Below are 15,766 nucleotides of genomic sequence, written 5' to 3'. Positions count from 1 at the left end.
TATTTTCACAGTAAAAACGAGCATAAAAATGATGTTGGGGAACAAAGTCTCTTCTTCTCCGGGCCTGTTCACATCTTCATGTGATGCCTGAAACTGCATAGGAAGGCAGTTCCGGCAGGAGCCAGCTGAAGGCGAAGTCCAAACACCACAGAGGGTGGAGGAGCTTGGTGACAGACGTCACACAGCCTGGAAGCCCCAACAAAGGCAGGCTGCAGCGGCTGGTTTGGGTCTGCTTTGTTTTGTTTTCCTTGTCAATTTTAATAGAATTACTTCCTTGGCCCTCTAAAGCTGTTCTTTCAATATTCCCTATTATTCAGTTTTCAGATTTACAACTTTCAATCAAGAACCCTACGGGGATGTCAAGTTAGGGGTTCTAGTCAATTCTAGGTTTTTTCCTTAAACGAGAGCTAGACAAACTTTTTAAAAATTGTATGATTATTCTATTTTGCAAGAGGTCCTTATCTTTAGTAAAGCCTTCATCACTGTCTCCTGTTACCATTTTCTCTGGAAAACTATGATCAGATTCAATCATTTTGACATATTGACTGCAACTGCTTTTCTAACCTTCTTTCAAAAAGAAAATTAAATCAACCAATTTTATTAAATGTAACCTCAATTAAACAATTAGCACTTGTTTGTACATGGGGCAGAGCCTTAGTCCTAGCAAAGAAATTTTATGTATGAAGGTTTTTCTTTACTTTCTTCACAAGAGACTTTAAACTTAGGATACCAATTAAAAGGTTTTATATGAAAATTTCAAAAATAGAAGATTCTAGGGCTCATAAAGCTGATTAAAGCCAGTTTAAATAACTTGAGAGGTGATCCGAACGGCTTGTGTCTCCACACATTAACCAAATGTTTTTTTCAACGCACATTCATAGAACTCCCAATGAGCCATACCAGGCCTGCAGTTCTATATTGTAAACACAGGTGACTGGTTTATCTCAGTTCACCAGCTTGTCTGTGCTTGCTTATCTTTGCGTGTGTATAAACTGAAAGTGGTTAGTTAAAAACAAATGTGGCATCACAGAGAATGTTTAATTTTCTCTCTCGATATTTTTGTGAGGAAGATTGGCCCTAAGCTAACATCTGTTGCCAATCTTCCTCTTTTTGCTTGAGGCAGATTGTTCCTGAGCTAACATCTGTGCCAGTCTTCCTCTATTTTGTGTGTGGGACGCCGCCACAGCACGGCTTGATGAGCAGTGTGTCGGTCTGAGCCCAAGATCCAAACTGGCAAACCCTAGGCCACGAAAGAGGAGTGTGTGAACTTAACCATTACACCACTGGGCTGGCCCCTAATTTTTTTTTTTTTTTTTGAATGTCACTTAAATGTGGTTTTCAGAAATGTCTATTTAGGAAAGAGTTAAATGTTACAACATTTTTTTTCTTGCCAACAAGAATGTGCATCTCACACTCCAAAAGTTTGCTGACAATAGTCACAGGAAAACAATTCCTTATGATTATCTCTGTCTAGTGTTTTAAAAGATCTCAAAAGTTAAAAGCCTCCCATACAGGGTTTTCCTTATTTCAGGCAAAAATTACATCTGCCACCTCTCTGAGGTTTTATGTCATTAGTATACCAATATTTAGGCTCCTTATTAATAGAGCAAGGAATCTCAATGAAGCCCAATTTGCAGCTGTCACCTGGGAAAGAAAATCCACGGGTCTGAGCTACATGTATAACCACACCAGCTTACCTAACAAACCCATCCTGCCCCTTAACAGAGATTTATTAACAAATGAGTTAGGTCTTGCTCTGGGGATTGTCGGCTTCTAACTGGATGACCCTGCTCAAGAATCCCAGACACTTGCCGACATAAAAGAAGACCTACGTGGTCTTCTGAGTTCATTTACAGAAATGTGTTGCTTGAATTTTTAGATTTCTTGAAAGCCACATCAAGGATATCGAGCTTTCTCTCCCGACTTGTCATAGTAACTCTGCTTACTCTGTTCTGCCAACAAGGACAGTTATTTTTCCTCTTTTCAATATGCCTTTCCATTATCACCACCATTGACCTACATCTCGCACATTATGAAAAGATAAGAGGAAGGACAAAAACCACCACACACCACCCAGGCTGTAATATGGAAAACCTGAAACAATGATTCTCACCTAAATTTAGAGCTAGAATTGTCCACCTGACAGACTCTGGTGTTCAGTGAACACACACAGTTGTCACCAGGCTACAAAGGAGGGCAGGCACCACCTGGGAAGCTGAGAGAGGCTTTAAAGGAATGATTCCTGGAACCCTAGTGACTGAATGCATGGCAGCAGATTCCAACATTGGTGGACCCAGGCTCTCAGCAATATACACAGTAATCAAGTGTATGATCATTTTCCTCCCACATCTACCTTCTGATACAGAGGGAAAAGGCCAGAAGGGGGACAACAAAGAAATAAGAGCACCCTCTCTGCAGAGATCACTCATGAGTTGGCTATAAATGGAATTATATTATTCAAATTATATCTTAAACATAATATAAATACAGTGGGGGGTGCTGACACTTAAAAGAAGTCTATAGTACATTCTTTGGTCATATTATTTCCTTTGGAGAAAAATCAGAATTGCTGTATATTGAATTCACTGAAAGCAAGTAGTTTGTAGCAGCAAAGGCAAGAAGTCTAATCCACTAACCCACTAATAATTGCATGGTACAGAGATGGAGTCTTGGGTCCAAATCATGGTTAAGTAAGTAAAGAAATTAAGGAAAACCATTTCTTTTCTGGAGATGACACGATTACATGGCCCAAAACTTGAATGGCATGAGGTTTAGAACAAACATCTGCCATAGGTACTATTCACGTACATTTCCTAATTCCTAAATTCCTAACTCCGTGTGAAAGAGCAGCATATCAAGTTTGGAGGCCACTCAAACTTGTACCTGTCTCACCTCCCTACCCAACGCAGCTGTCAGTTTCCCAAGGCTAAATCTGATTTTCTGGAATCTGCCTTATATCTAAAGTTCTAAAGGATAAGAGGAAAGTACAGGAGACATCAAAACAGATGACCAATGTTCAAGACCTTGACTTCTGGCAAAACTTCCTAGATTACATAATCAGATAAACTTAGATGAGAAAAAATACTGCTTTGTTCCACGTCTAGAAGCTACTTGCTATTGCAACTGTCTCTCATTTCTTTGGTTGGATGAATTGCAATCCTTTTAGAAGATTTTCAAATGGATTTCCCTAAAAAAATCCCAAGTGAATTTATAACACTATTTTCTTTGGAAAAGGAAAAAACCATCTATATTGTTGGCATTTAAACATATATATATAAATGAAGACTGGAATTTCAAAGCAAAACTCATGAACTTATACGTGCCATATAAAGAGGAACATGAAAAGGCTAATATTTTTAAGTCTCTGTATATAGACAAAGAAATGGAGTTTGAAATATTTGGGAGAAAAATTCCACATGCAAGACAGACATCCAAAATGGCTCAACATAATTTATTTTTTTTTATGTTAAAATGTACAGAGTTCTTTTGAAAGTACTTGCTAGAAAGGGGAAAAAAAGTGATATTACATACAAGGAGAGGAAGGGAAACCAACTGGCCCAGGAGCGCATGACATGGAGAAATACAAAGGCATCTAGGCACCCCTTCCCCTTAGCTTACAAGTCACCAGGAACGAAGTACAAAGAGGTTACAAAACAGGAAAAGCAAATATAAACAGACAGGAATAGACTCAGCTTCATTTGTACATGCGGCTTTTAGAGGCATCTGGAGCTCTATTCACACACTCTAGAGATCTCTTTAAAGAGAATTTTTATCTTTCTTAAAATAGTTTTTAATATTCTACAACAAAGATAAAAAATTTTAAAGATGGAATGAAATGAAAAAGCTCTTATTTTAAAAGGCATCAAAGTCACTAACAGTGAGTTTTTAAATTTCTTTTTTAGAAGATTACCCAAGTTATCTTGCTAAAAATACATTTTTTTTTAAACAGAAGTGAAAAAATGACAGGTACCAATATTACTGTGTTGGATAATTTCTTTTATAATATAGAAAAGAACATTTTCTCTATAATAGTTCTACAGTCACAAAAAGGCTTGTGGAAAAGGGAGCTGCCCGATTGAATTTTTTTTTTAAGAAACAAACAAAACCAAACACAACCGCAAACCAACAGAAACTGAATTCACGGCCCTCATTTCAACAGCTTCTCCTTCTGCCTTGACCCACCCTCCTCCCAATATACCTCCCTCCCTCCCGACCCACCCCATCCCCACCCCAACCAGGAAGCAATGACAGAGCTGAAGATGTAGGCAGAGGGCAGCACAGTGCACTTTCTACACAGATGACTGGGAACTGGAACAGTATATACAGAGAAACTGGGTCCTACACAGCCTTGCACATGCTCAGAATTGATAGCGGTAAGATGTGGAATTCTGCCTTTTTCTATCTAACACATTTAATTGAGAAAGTCAATTAAAGTGTATTAAAAAAACCAACAAACCTGTGCATTTGAAAAAATTTAATGCCTAATTAGTACTTCAAAAATTTATCTATATAAAATGTACAAATAAAGGAGAGTATTTAATGCTTACAGGTATTTCTTTAAGCAGTACTTCCCCCTTTTGGATATTTGACTGCACATACCAAGTGGTATAATAGTTTCCATCTTCTAATGATGGAACATATATATATATATGTGTGTGTGTGTGTGTGTGTGTGTGTGTATATATATATATATGTGTATATATATATATATATATATATATATTTTTTTTTTTTACCTATCCCTGGAGCAAGTAATAGGAAGAGAATGGGCAAACTGGCTGCACAAAAGAAAATGGAATTGGGAGTAACATAGGAGCCGGCTAAAACCCTCTGTCCAGATTTGCCTGACTATGCTGGTGGTTGGTTTATCCCTCTTCTCTTTAGCCACTCACAGGAGAGGGGCTGGTGCAATCTGATTCACAGGGGATGAACTCAGGATCTCAAAAGACAAATGAAAACTAGAGGTATGTATCATTGAAGTAGCTATAAAACTCACACCATGATCTCCCTCACGACACACATTCTGCATCATCTCTTCCAACATAAAGTAAACAGTGTCAAAGGTTTGTCAGGTATTTTTCAAATCACTGAAATGTACAGTCATCCACCAACACTTTATGTAAGAATGGAAGAGGCTAATTACTGGGGACTGCTGTTTGAGTTTAATTAGAGTCAAAGGCTCAAGAATCAAGACCCTTAGCATCTCAAAGTACATACTGAAAACAAGAGGCTGCGTGGAATATGTGCATTATGGCTGATTCACCAGGTGGTAAAAAGCAAGAGGTTAATTTCCTCTTTTTTGATTGTTAATTGATCATCTCTATCCCTCCAAGGATGAATTAGGATTGCAAACAGCTTTCCTCTGAGATTCTGCTGTTAATTGAGACTTACAGTATTTTTGTGTCTCTGAGTGCTGAGTGGGAATAGTAAAAAAACAAAACGAAAATTATATTACACTTGATTTAAGAAAAACATTTCAATGAAGTCCATCTATAAAGAAACATTCTTGGGGAAAGGTTTCAAGAGGTGCGTGTGTGTGTGTGTGTGTGTGTGTGTGTGTGTGTGTGTAGGGAGTGGAGGGGATTTTAAAAGGAGAAGCATTTTCCTGCCTCACTTTCTTAATAATAATAATAATAATATTAACAATAATAATAAGTTTAAGGAGCTTGGATTGTTCTCCATGTCCCCATCCGAGTCTCCCGTAAGTGCCTCCTGCTGGAATGAAGTAGGAAATGAAAGGTTGGGTTTGGAGGAAAGGGTCTGGTTAATCCTCGAGATGTGTACATAACATTTAAAAATGACAACATTGGGAGCTGCAAACAGTGAGGAGAAACACACATCTGAAAATAAAGAGAATTCACTTTTACACAAATTCTGTCCACGTGGTGTGTAAAGAAAGTAAGGCTCTTTTTAATTATGAAAAGATTTTGTGCATGTTTCCCCTATCCCCAAATCCATTTTTAGATGAGTTCTATTGTAAAATGTTCAAGATTGTGAAGAAAACCAAAACCCAGAACAAAATGAACCCAAAAAAAGAGAAGACCAGGTTTTCTAAAAAATAAAATAAACCAAAGAAAAATTCCTCTAAATCTACAGCAATATTTTAACTGGAAAAAAGGTCCATTTTTCTCTGGTTTGTCAGTATAAAAGGTTCCTTTATTTATATATATTTAAGTTTTTAATTGCAAGTTCATCTTGCTCATCTTCTCATGTAAGGTCCATTGAGTGACTGCTTGGGCACACCAGCAGCATTCATGTAGCTGTGATGGGAGGGGCCAGTGTACATCATGTTTCCATGAGGGTTTGGCTGCATAGGCTGCTGGGTATAGGCCTGGCTCCCCATCATCCCCATCTGCATCTGCATAGGATACTGTGCTGTCTGGTTCATGTAAGCAGGGTTACTATGGTAACTGCTGTTCATCATAGGCTGTGTCATTCGATAGCTGTTCATGGCATTCAAAGTGTTCATATTCATGGAATTGACATTATAGGCAGGGGTTGGCATTAAATTAACCCCCATGTTCATGCCACGCTGAACGGCCAACGCACGAGGGCCAGCCTGCATGGCCACCGCTGGTGGGCTGCGGCCATACAGCTGCTGCTGGTGAGCAGCTGCAGAGGGCAGTGGCGCAGATTTGGAGCGGATGGAAATATGCCCCTTGACTGGCATCTGCCCCTGCAACCTCTGAGTGTGAGGAATGCCAATGTTGGTGGCGGACATGTTGCACTGTAGCAGAGGTGACGTGAGGTTCATGGTAGTGGATGCCAAGTTTGGGGGCGGTGTCATGGTGGCTTGTGCTTGAGGGGTTCCCGCTAATGGATGAGACGGAGCTAGCTGAGCCAGTCCTGTATTAGACAGAGAAACACTGGTTGCATAGGAAGTCACAGCAGGAGAATGGCTATAAGGCATGGCATGAGGGTCCATAATGGTGTTAGTCAGCTGCTGCAACTTGGCTAAACTGAAGGTGGCTGACGGTTGAGAGTAGCTGCCGGCACCAAAATCCCCTGGAATCCTCTCATAGATACTTATGTTCCCAGTGCTTCCAGATTCTGGTATCTCCATTATCATAGGCGCTGGAGTGAAACTGTTATTCATACTACACTGTGACAGGGGGGGCTGCTGCGGGGGTGGGGGTGGGGGTTGAGGCTGCTGGGGCTGAGGCGGCGGTGGCTGCTGCGGCTGCTGGGGTGGTGGAGGCTGTGGTGCTGGTTGTTGTTGTTGTTGTTGTTGTTGTTGCTGCTGCTGCTGCTGCTGCTGCTGCTGTTGCTGCTGCGGTGGTGGCGGCGGCGGCTGCTGCTGGTTACTAGGAGGCCTCTCCACCACACAACTCTGAGGTGACTTGATGTTGCAGTTGGTAGCAGGCTGGACATTGTTCTGCTGTATCATGCTGCAGCTGTTGCCCATGTTTGCCATTTGCTGAGTGACAACACAACTGCTCTGGGTGAGGCTGCTGGAGGATGACAACCCACCATAGGAGCAGCTGCTCTGGGAAGAGTTATTCCCACAAATGCTGCCACCCATCGTGGAATCATAACTGCTAGGGTTCTCATAGTTTTCTGTGGTGCTCTCGATGCTGCCCAGATCACTGAAGCCACTGTCTACCACCTGCTGAGAGTGGTCTGATACGGAAGGCACATCCATCATGGGGCTGGTCTCCATGTTCTGCATAGAGGGTGCGGACAGGGATCCTTGTTCTGGGCTGATCTGGGTATAACCACTTTCAAGGGCAGGCACATTGGGACTGCTGACTGAACGGACGGACTGGCTAGGATGAGACTGAACAGAAGATATGGGACTATTATGTTCTGAAGCCTGGCAGTCTTCAACCATTGACATCTGAGGGTCTTCATCAGCCTGGGTATAACTCTGCAGGGTCTGACAAGCTGCCAGAGTCTCTTCACAGTCCTGGTAGGCTCCCTCATGCTCATTGCTTTCTTCTTGAGTCAAAGATTGCACTGCTTGCACGGTTTCCAGATCCAGTTCACTATGAGGAATCTCTTCTTCCTCTTTTAACTCAATTAATTCTTCTTTAGAGTTTGAATCTTCTTCATGATCATCCTCAGACCCTGGCATATGCTCCGATACCACTGATGTTTCATGGGAAGTCTGCTCCTCTTCAGAATCTGGTTCTGTTTCATCTTTATCCTTTATATTCTCCCTACTGCTCTGCATACTAGTATCTAAAAAAGACTCCTGACCACCAGGCTCCTCCTTGACGTCTTCTCTAACAGGCTGATCCTCTAGCTCTTTTATCTTTGTAGACTCCAGATGACCGTCATCTTCATCATCTGCATCATGGTCTTCATTCCGGTTTGTTTCCACAGTCACTTCGTCCTCCTCCTCCTGCTCCTGCTCTTCCAGTTCTTGTTGCTCTTCCTCTGACTGCCTCTGTTCTTCTAGGCCACGGGGTTTCTCTTCTTCCTCCTCTACCTCAGGTTCTTTCATTTCTGTCTCAGGACTATTGCTGCTATCCACTGGAGAAGCCGCTCTAACTTCACTGCTGGTTGTATCTTCTTCTTCTCCCTCTTCAACCTCTTCTGCTTCCACATGCATCTCTTCTTTCCTGTCTTCAGTTAAAGGCAAGTCTTCTTTTGGTTCAACAGTTTCTTCATTCTCTTGAATTTTGGATTTACGTCCAGGTTTAGGAATGGGGACAATGGGCTCAACAATGCATTCTTGAGCAGAAACGGGTATGATTTCCCGATTCAATTTAAATCCTGGTTTGCGACCAGGTCTTTTCTTCCAGTGGATTGGTTTGCGGCTCTTGCCTTTGGGCCATCCCTTTTTCTTTTTCATAGGCGTGGATGTATCTGGCTCAAGTGGAGAATCCTTCACATCACATTTTCTCAAGAGAGATACTGGCTTTAGGATAGGAGTATCTATACAAGAGAGATAAAAAATAATAATAAAAATAGGTTACACGATCTAGTGCCTTTTTCTGAGACTACATGTACAACAGACATGATCTTATTAATCATCACAAACTCCTGATTATCTTTCAAGTTAAGAATCTAAAGGAGAAATCTAATTAACAACATCTTCTAAAGTCACATAGTGAATTGGCAGAAAAATCACAGATTCCTGGTCAACATTCTGCTACCATCCACTAGTTAAAATCAGTTCAAGTTGGGGCTGGCCCCATGGCTGAGTGGGTAAGTTCGTGCGCTCCACTGCAGGTGGCCCAGTGTTTCGTAGGTTCGAATCCTGGGCGCAGACATGGCACTGCTCGTCAAGCCACGCTGAGGCAGCGTCCCACATGCCACAACTAGAAGGACCCACAACGAAGAATACACAACTATGTACTGGGGGGCTTTGGGGAGAAAAAGGAAAGAATAAAATCTTAAAAAAAAAAAATCAGCTCAAGTTTATCATCACCATTTGTATGGCTTTGGGAAGTTACTCTAAGATTCAGTTTCATTATCTATAAAATGGAGCTAAGCTTTATAAAGATGCAAATACTAAGTAGTTATTACAGCTACTTTAGACAAGTTGCCTTTATTGTATAAGTTACAAATTAACTCATTTCTTCTCCTTTTTTTTCTGTTTGCAATTTATATTTTCTCTCTGGTTTTCTTAGTTTCTATAAAATCATTACTTCAGGTAGTAACATAAGCCAATTACTCTAGGCCATGATTAAGCAATCCTACGTGAATAATTGATCAATCAATGTCGTGTCTGTATGGGAATAACTGCAGGGCATTTAGTCTTAGACAAATATTGACCTGAAGAAAAAGTTAAAGTACCAATGACAACGGTTTATTAGAAATAAATTTGATATTATCATTATTTCTTCCCCATTAATTTTTTCTATTTTAAAAAATTGTAGTTAAACATACATAGCATAAAATTTACCATTTTAACCATTCTTAGGTATACAGTTTGGTGTGACATTAAAGTACATTCACATTTCCCATTAACTTTTAAAAGGAAGAACACCAAAGCAACAACAGGATTTTGGGCAGAGAGCTAAAAAGGTATAGTAGCAGTAATAACTTGAAAATAAACACAGGAAATGGCTGCCTCAGAGAAAATTTGTGCAAGTCAACAGGAACTTAAACAGGGGATACTATTTTAGTCTACGATGATCCAAGACAGAATTTTACAAAAGTGCCAAATTTACAGAATAAATTTTTAGTTATATATCTCAAAATATAACATACATAAATATATATAAGTATAAAATATAATAAAACTCTGGAAAATCATTCATAATAAAGCAAAGAACTCAGCCATCTTATCACTATATTAAAAGTGTTTATTACGTAAAAATATGAGAATGGAGAAAATGCAAGTTATCTACTAGATTTGAAATTGAGTGAATTGATTTTTAAAAGAAGAATAAAAAGCTACATAAAACCTATAGGTTTATGTACTAGAGGTGGACAACTAGATTCCCTCAAATTCACCCAGCAAAGTAGAAAAGTTCAGTTTGACCTCATGGAAGGCAAACACTGTAGTTGCCAGGCAGCACAACACACGGGCAAAAACTTGAGGCTAGGATGCAAATGACTAATTTGTGACCCAGCTCTTATGTGAACCTCAGTTTCTTTATCTCTAAAGAGGAAATGACAACAAGGCTATTTTAAAAGTAAACCATTGAATTTTTTGCTATGCTATAAAATTTAACCTATTTTGAGGTATTGTTACCATTTTTATTAGAAATTTACTACCTGTTGAGTAAGACACATTACAGAGATGATTCAGGAAGGAGTCCTGAACAGGTTTGAAGCAAGTCCAATTTACGTGAACCTGATCTTACTTAAGAACCATCTTCTCAGCATTTACTTATTTAACAATATTTACTGAGCACTTATTTTAAGCACTCAGCATACAACAATTGGTAAAACAGCTTAAGTCTATAGAGTGCACATTCTAGGAAAGAGTTGTTACTTAAATATCTTCCTGATGCTAAGTCCAATCTACCCATTAACTAAAGATTTAGATAACGGCCGAGAAAGGATTAGGCAAAAAAGAACAATTTCCTAACAGCAAGGTACTTTCCGGAGAAGCAAAAATAGGTCCTGAGTTGAAGGGGAAACTAGAAAAAAGCACTTTAAAAGGACAGAGGACTAAGTGAGAAAATGTAGATGAATATACTTGATACAACTTTTTAGTGATCACCAAGTTGTCCTTTACTGGCTTAGTGGGCTGTGTTCATTTTTCAGCTTCTTGGTGAAGGGTCTGCAGCTATCACTGCTGTATCTTTACAGACAATAAAACTACACTAAGCAACAGTTCTGTAAAACATACCATCAGCATCATCTGACTCTTCATCATCATCTTCATCTTTCGACTTCCTCTTAGAAGAGGATCGACACCTGAGAACATCCTGTGAGGACAAATGACGGAAGTATCCTCTAGAGAAGAGTTCATTTTCATCCTCTTCCTCTTCTTCTTCATCAATCTCAAACGTGGGTTCTAACCTTGGCATCGGCCTCTCAGAGTCAGAGTCTTCAAAAGGCTCATCCAATACCTCTGTAGTTTCAGAGATAGTTTCTGTGACCACACTGCTATTGTGGTGTTTGCGCTTTCGGACTCTCCTTCTTCGGTGAAGAATCGGTTTCTATTTAAAAGCAAAAAGTATTTTATTTACAGTAACGAACACTATCATTTCCATTAATAATATGATTAATAGTTTTAAAATCTAATAGAATTAGCATATATAAAAGGAGGATGCTATCTGCCAAAAGATATTTTGGATATTATTTCAAAATACTATGTAGTAAGACACTATACACAAAGTATCATAGATACAAAGATGTTGGATAATTAAATACAGCTTTGTAAAAGAACAAGCAGGCATGCCCAAAAAGCAGATATTATAATTCCCTTATTAACTGTTCAGTTCAATTTAACACCCTAGGGAGCTGCCTATTTCAGTACTGTAAGGACACAAAGGCAAGTTCCCTTAACTTATCTTTTCCTCAAGAGAAGAAAAAGAATAAAACCCTTTCTGTTCGTTTCATAGCTCTACTATGAAGGTCAGCAGAACTATCAGTAAAGCTATATGCCATTTTCATGAGCTATCCAGAAAGAGTTACAGTGGAATGTAGCCAATATGTATTTACTTGATGTCACGGAAGCATTTCCAAAGTAAAATAAATATGTTACTGAAACTTGGCACATTAGGCACAATTCTGTACTAGACTTGATCGAATACCTTAAACCACACAACAGATGACACAAAATAATAAAGCTGATGCACCAGAAATGATCTAATCCCATCTCCCTCACTCTATAGAGGCCAGAAAGGTTACAGGACTTGCTTAAGATTACACATCCAGTCAGTATAGAAATGGTTGTAAAATGTAGTTTCTGACTCCCAGTTAAGCAAATTTCTTCAAGAACTTAAAAAATACGTTGTACAGGATCCCACTGCCTGTCACAACATTCTCTTTCTTACACAGGGAAATAGCATAATTTTATTTTATAAATAGGCAATATAAACCTAGGATGGCAAAGATATACTCTTCATGGTCATGTAATTAATAGCAGAGTTACTCAGTGTTCAGTTTTTCTCCACTTCAAATTTACCAGTCCTTGGTTGAGAATACAATTTTCAAACTAGGTTAAACATGGCCCTACTCTTTGGAGAAATGGCTGATTATTAGATTGGGGCATGAAACACAGAAGTGGAAACTACAACATCTTGTAGTACCAGCAAGTAAGGAAGTGCTCAAAACAAAACAAAAAAACCCCCTCACAATGGTGAGGGTATGTATGTTACAGGGACACAGGGGCAAAACTGAAAGAGTTCCCAACAGCCAAAGCTGGAGCAACTGGAGCAACGGATTCAATAAAGCAGAAGCATTGGATCCTAGCTCAAAGTACAAAGTAAACATGTGAGTCCACACTGAGGGAAACAAACGCCTGAAGAAACGCATCGACGAGGGAGAACGGATAAATCTCCCAGCAGAACTCCAGGTAACTAACACAGATATTCTGCTCTTAAGGAGCAGAGCACACCTCCCCATATCTTAAGTGTGGGCTGTGGACAGTGACTTTCTTCCAAAGAGTACAGTATGGAAATGGGGGAAAAAAGAGTAACCTTATAGTAGAGAAACCGGACAAACACAAGTTGAAGCCAGGTGATTGAGGTTAACATCAACAGTGAAAAGTCACAGTGATAGTAAACACCCTTGTATCTGGTACACAGACCTTTACTGAGAGTAGATACCCTTTATATAACGTGATGAGAATGGTACTTTACCTCTGTGGTCTCCTTCCCAAAAAACACATTACCCCATTCTAATATCATGACGGATTCTATAAAATACCTAGCCAGTACTCCTCCAAACTGTCAAGGTCGTCAAAAACAAGGAGAAATTGCCACAACCAAGAGGAGCCTAAAGAAATAAGACTACTAAATGTAATGTTTGCTGGATGGGATCCTGGAACAGAAAAAGGGCATTAAGGAAAACAGAGGAAATCTGAATAAAGGATGGACTCTAGCTAATAACATTTCTGACAAATGTACCATACCAATATAAGAAGTTAGTAATAGAGAAAACTGGGCATGCAGCATACAGGAACTCTCTGTCCTTTCTTTGCAATAATTCTGTAAATCTAAAACTGTTCTAAAATTCAAAGGTTCTTTTTGATAAACAGCCCTACCTCTTTTCTTTAAGGCTCTGCTAAGGAAAGGAACGATTTTATTGCTTTGGACCAAAGCTGTCACCCTACTACTCCACAGTGGCTCGTCCAGGGAGCTGACATACTTTAGACTGGCTGGCTTGTGGCAACGCTTAAAGTTCACTCCACAGCCTGGCATATTTCTGGTATACAGTTTAAGAGAATTCATTATCATCATCACACAGCATTTATTAACAAACTGGCTATCATTCAAACTTTGAAAGATGATGAAACATAGTTTAGAAAATATCTTTAAAACAAGGTTAAGTCAAACCACTGGGGGGGTGAAGGGAAGAGAGAGAAGGGAGGAAAGCGTACACGGAAGATAGCACTGTCCCAAAGAGCATGAATGGCTTCACCCTCCTCACCCCCACAGAGGGCACCATTATGTCCACTCTCCATCAGACTGTGTAATACTTTCCTCTCGTCTTCTAATATAAACACTTCTTAATCTGTACACACTTTTAAAATATTTTAAAAATCCCTAAAAGTCATGACTTGAACATCAAACCAGCAAGCTGAAAAAGTTGTCAGTACTTAAATAAGCTTAAGACTTCAAAATTAACTTCCATGAACAAAAGAAGTCACATACACATTTCAAATGTTCAGTGAGAAGACCATAAGCTACAATATACTGAGACAAAGTTTAACAAATAACACACTTAGCATTTCTAAATTACTCTTTCCACTCTAGGACAGGACACTAAATATAATCAGCTGCAACTGGAGGAAGAGAAGACGTGTCAAAGAAACGCCTTACCTTTCGCTTCAACGTGGGCTTCGTAAGAACTGGCGGGGAGGTGGAGCGGGGACTTTCTGGCTCTTCTTCCTCCTCGCTGCTCTCACTGAAGCCCCTGAGGAGAGCCCTGTCGCCATCACTATAGCGACGGGGCAGTCCGTCATTGCCTTCTGGGAGCCGACACTTCAGGGCCGCGGGGCTCTTCTTCAGCTGTCCTCGCCAGAGCTCAACCCCCTCACTCAGTCTTCTTTTGGGGATCTCTGGCTTCCCATCCTGGCTCGGCTGCTCCTGAGAGGCTGCCAGCTGTTCCTCACTTTCAGTGTATTGTTCTTGGGAGGTTTCCGATTTTTCCTCATGTTCTCCATATTGTTCCTGAGGAGCTGATGTCTCTTCCAAGAGCAGTTTAGAATCTTTATCATCAAAACGTTCCTGGGTTTTTCTGTTCTTCCTCCCCCAGCGGCCTCTCCGAGATGGCTGATTATTCGCAGGAAGAGTATCGCGGGGAAGGACTTGTTTATTCAAACGTGTAGAACTAGCTGGTGCCATAACTTCTGGTTTCTTTTCACTTTCTACTGAAGAATAAGAATCTTGTTCTTTATTCTCCCGAGATGCAGACTTTCCCACCTGATTTTAGAAAATAAAACCATGCTGGTTAATTTTTCAGTCTCATTTGGTTTTATCTCCTATTCTTACCTTTTAAATACCGACACATAATAAAGCTTTAAAAAAGGAAATTACTAATTATTTAATAGCTAACATAAATATTTCTTGTTAGCCACTGTTTTAAATGCTTTATAGGTTTCAATTAATCCTCACAATTGTATGAAGTGTTATTATTCTATCCCCACTTTACAAATGGGGTAACTGAGGCACAAAACCTCTAAGGAACTTGCCCCGGGTCATGCCCTGGCAAATGTGAAGCTGGGATTAACCCAGCAGTCTGACTCAAGAGCTAGTGTGCTCAACCATCACGCAACACCATCTGCAATCAACAGAGTGAGTATTAACCGTTCTTAGAAATGTTAAATGAGAGACGTTATGAAATTTCTGAGGAACAAAAATCTAAGAGAGAAGAGGTGAGCTTTGGGGCATGGGCAAGAGAAAGGGGGTGTTTGAAAAAAATGAAAGAAAATTTCTGTCATTATTTTGATTTATTTTTATTCTGAATATTTAATTTCATTTTGAAAAGTAAGTTACATTAAACAGGGGCATGAAACTGTTTACGTTTGTCAAAGGAGGACAGATTTTTAAAGGATGAAAGTGCTGCTTCCAAACAAAAAGAACAGAGAAAGGCATGCATCACATGAAGAAAAATACTGAAAACTACACAATGTAGTATCATCCCTCATTAACCCTTTAATGACTAAAGACATTTGGGTACCCACTGAACTAGT

General features: G+C 39.7%; 1 protein-coding gene across 3 annotated transcripts in view; it reads right to left on the bottom strand.

Moving 5' to 3' along the window:
- Positions 1–5,886: 5,886 nt before the first annotated feature.
- The window catches only part of KAT6A (lysine acetyltransferase 6A), a 111,890-nt gene continuing 102,010 nt past the window's right edge, over positions 5,887–15,766 (bottom strand). For all 3 annotated transcript variants that reach the window (XM_070598761.1, XM_070598762.1, XM_070598763.1), the window contains 3 exons: positions 14,394–14,996; positions 11,252–11,564; positions 5,887–8,880 (listed from right to left, as the gene is read on the bottom strand). In XM_070598761.1, the coding sequence (XP_070454862.1) occupies positions 6,200–8,880; positions 11,252–11,564; positions 14,394–14,996 (3,597 nt within the window). In that variant the 3' untranslated portion in view covers positions 5,887–6,199. The remainder of the gene's footprint in view (positions 8,881–11,251; positions 11,565–14,393; positions 14,997–15,766) is intronic.

Source organism: Equus przewalskii, chromosome 28 (genome assembly GCF_037783145.1).
Source record: "Equus przewalskii isolate Varuska chromosome 28, EquPr2, whole genome shotgun sequence".
NCBI lineage: Eukaryota > Metazoa > Chordata > Mammalia > Perissodactyla > Equidae > Equus > Equus przewalskii.
Note: the sequence above shows the minus strand (reverse complement) of the source record. Positions and strands in the feature narration are given on the sequence as shown.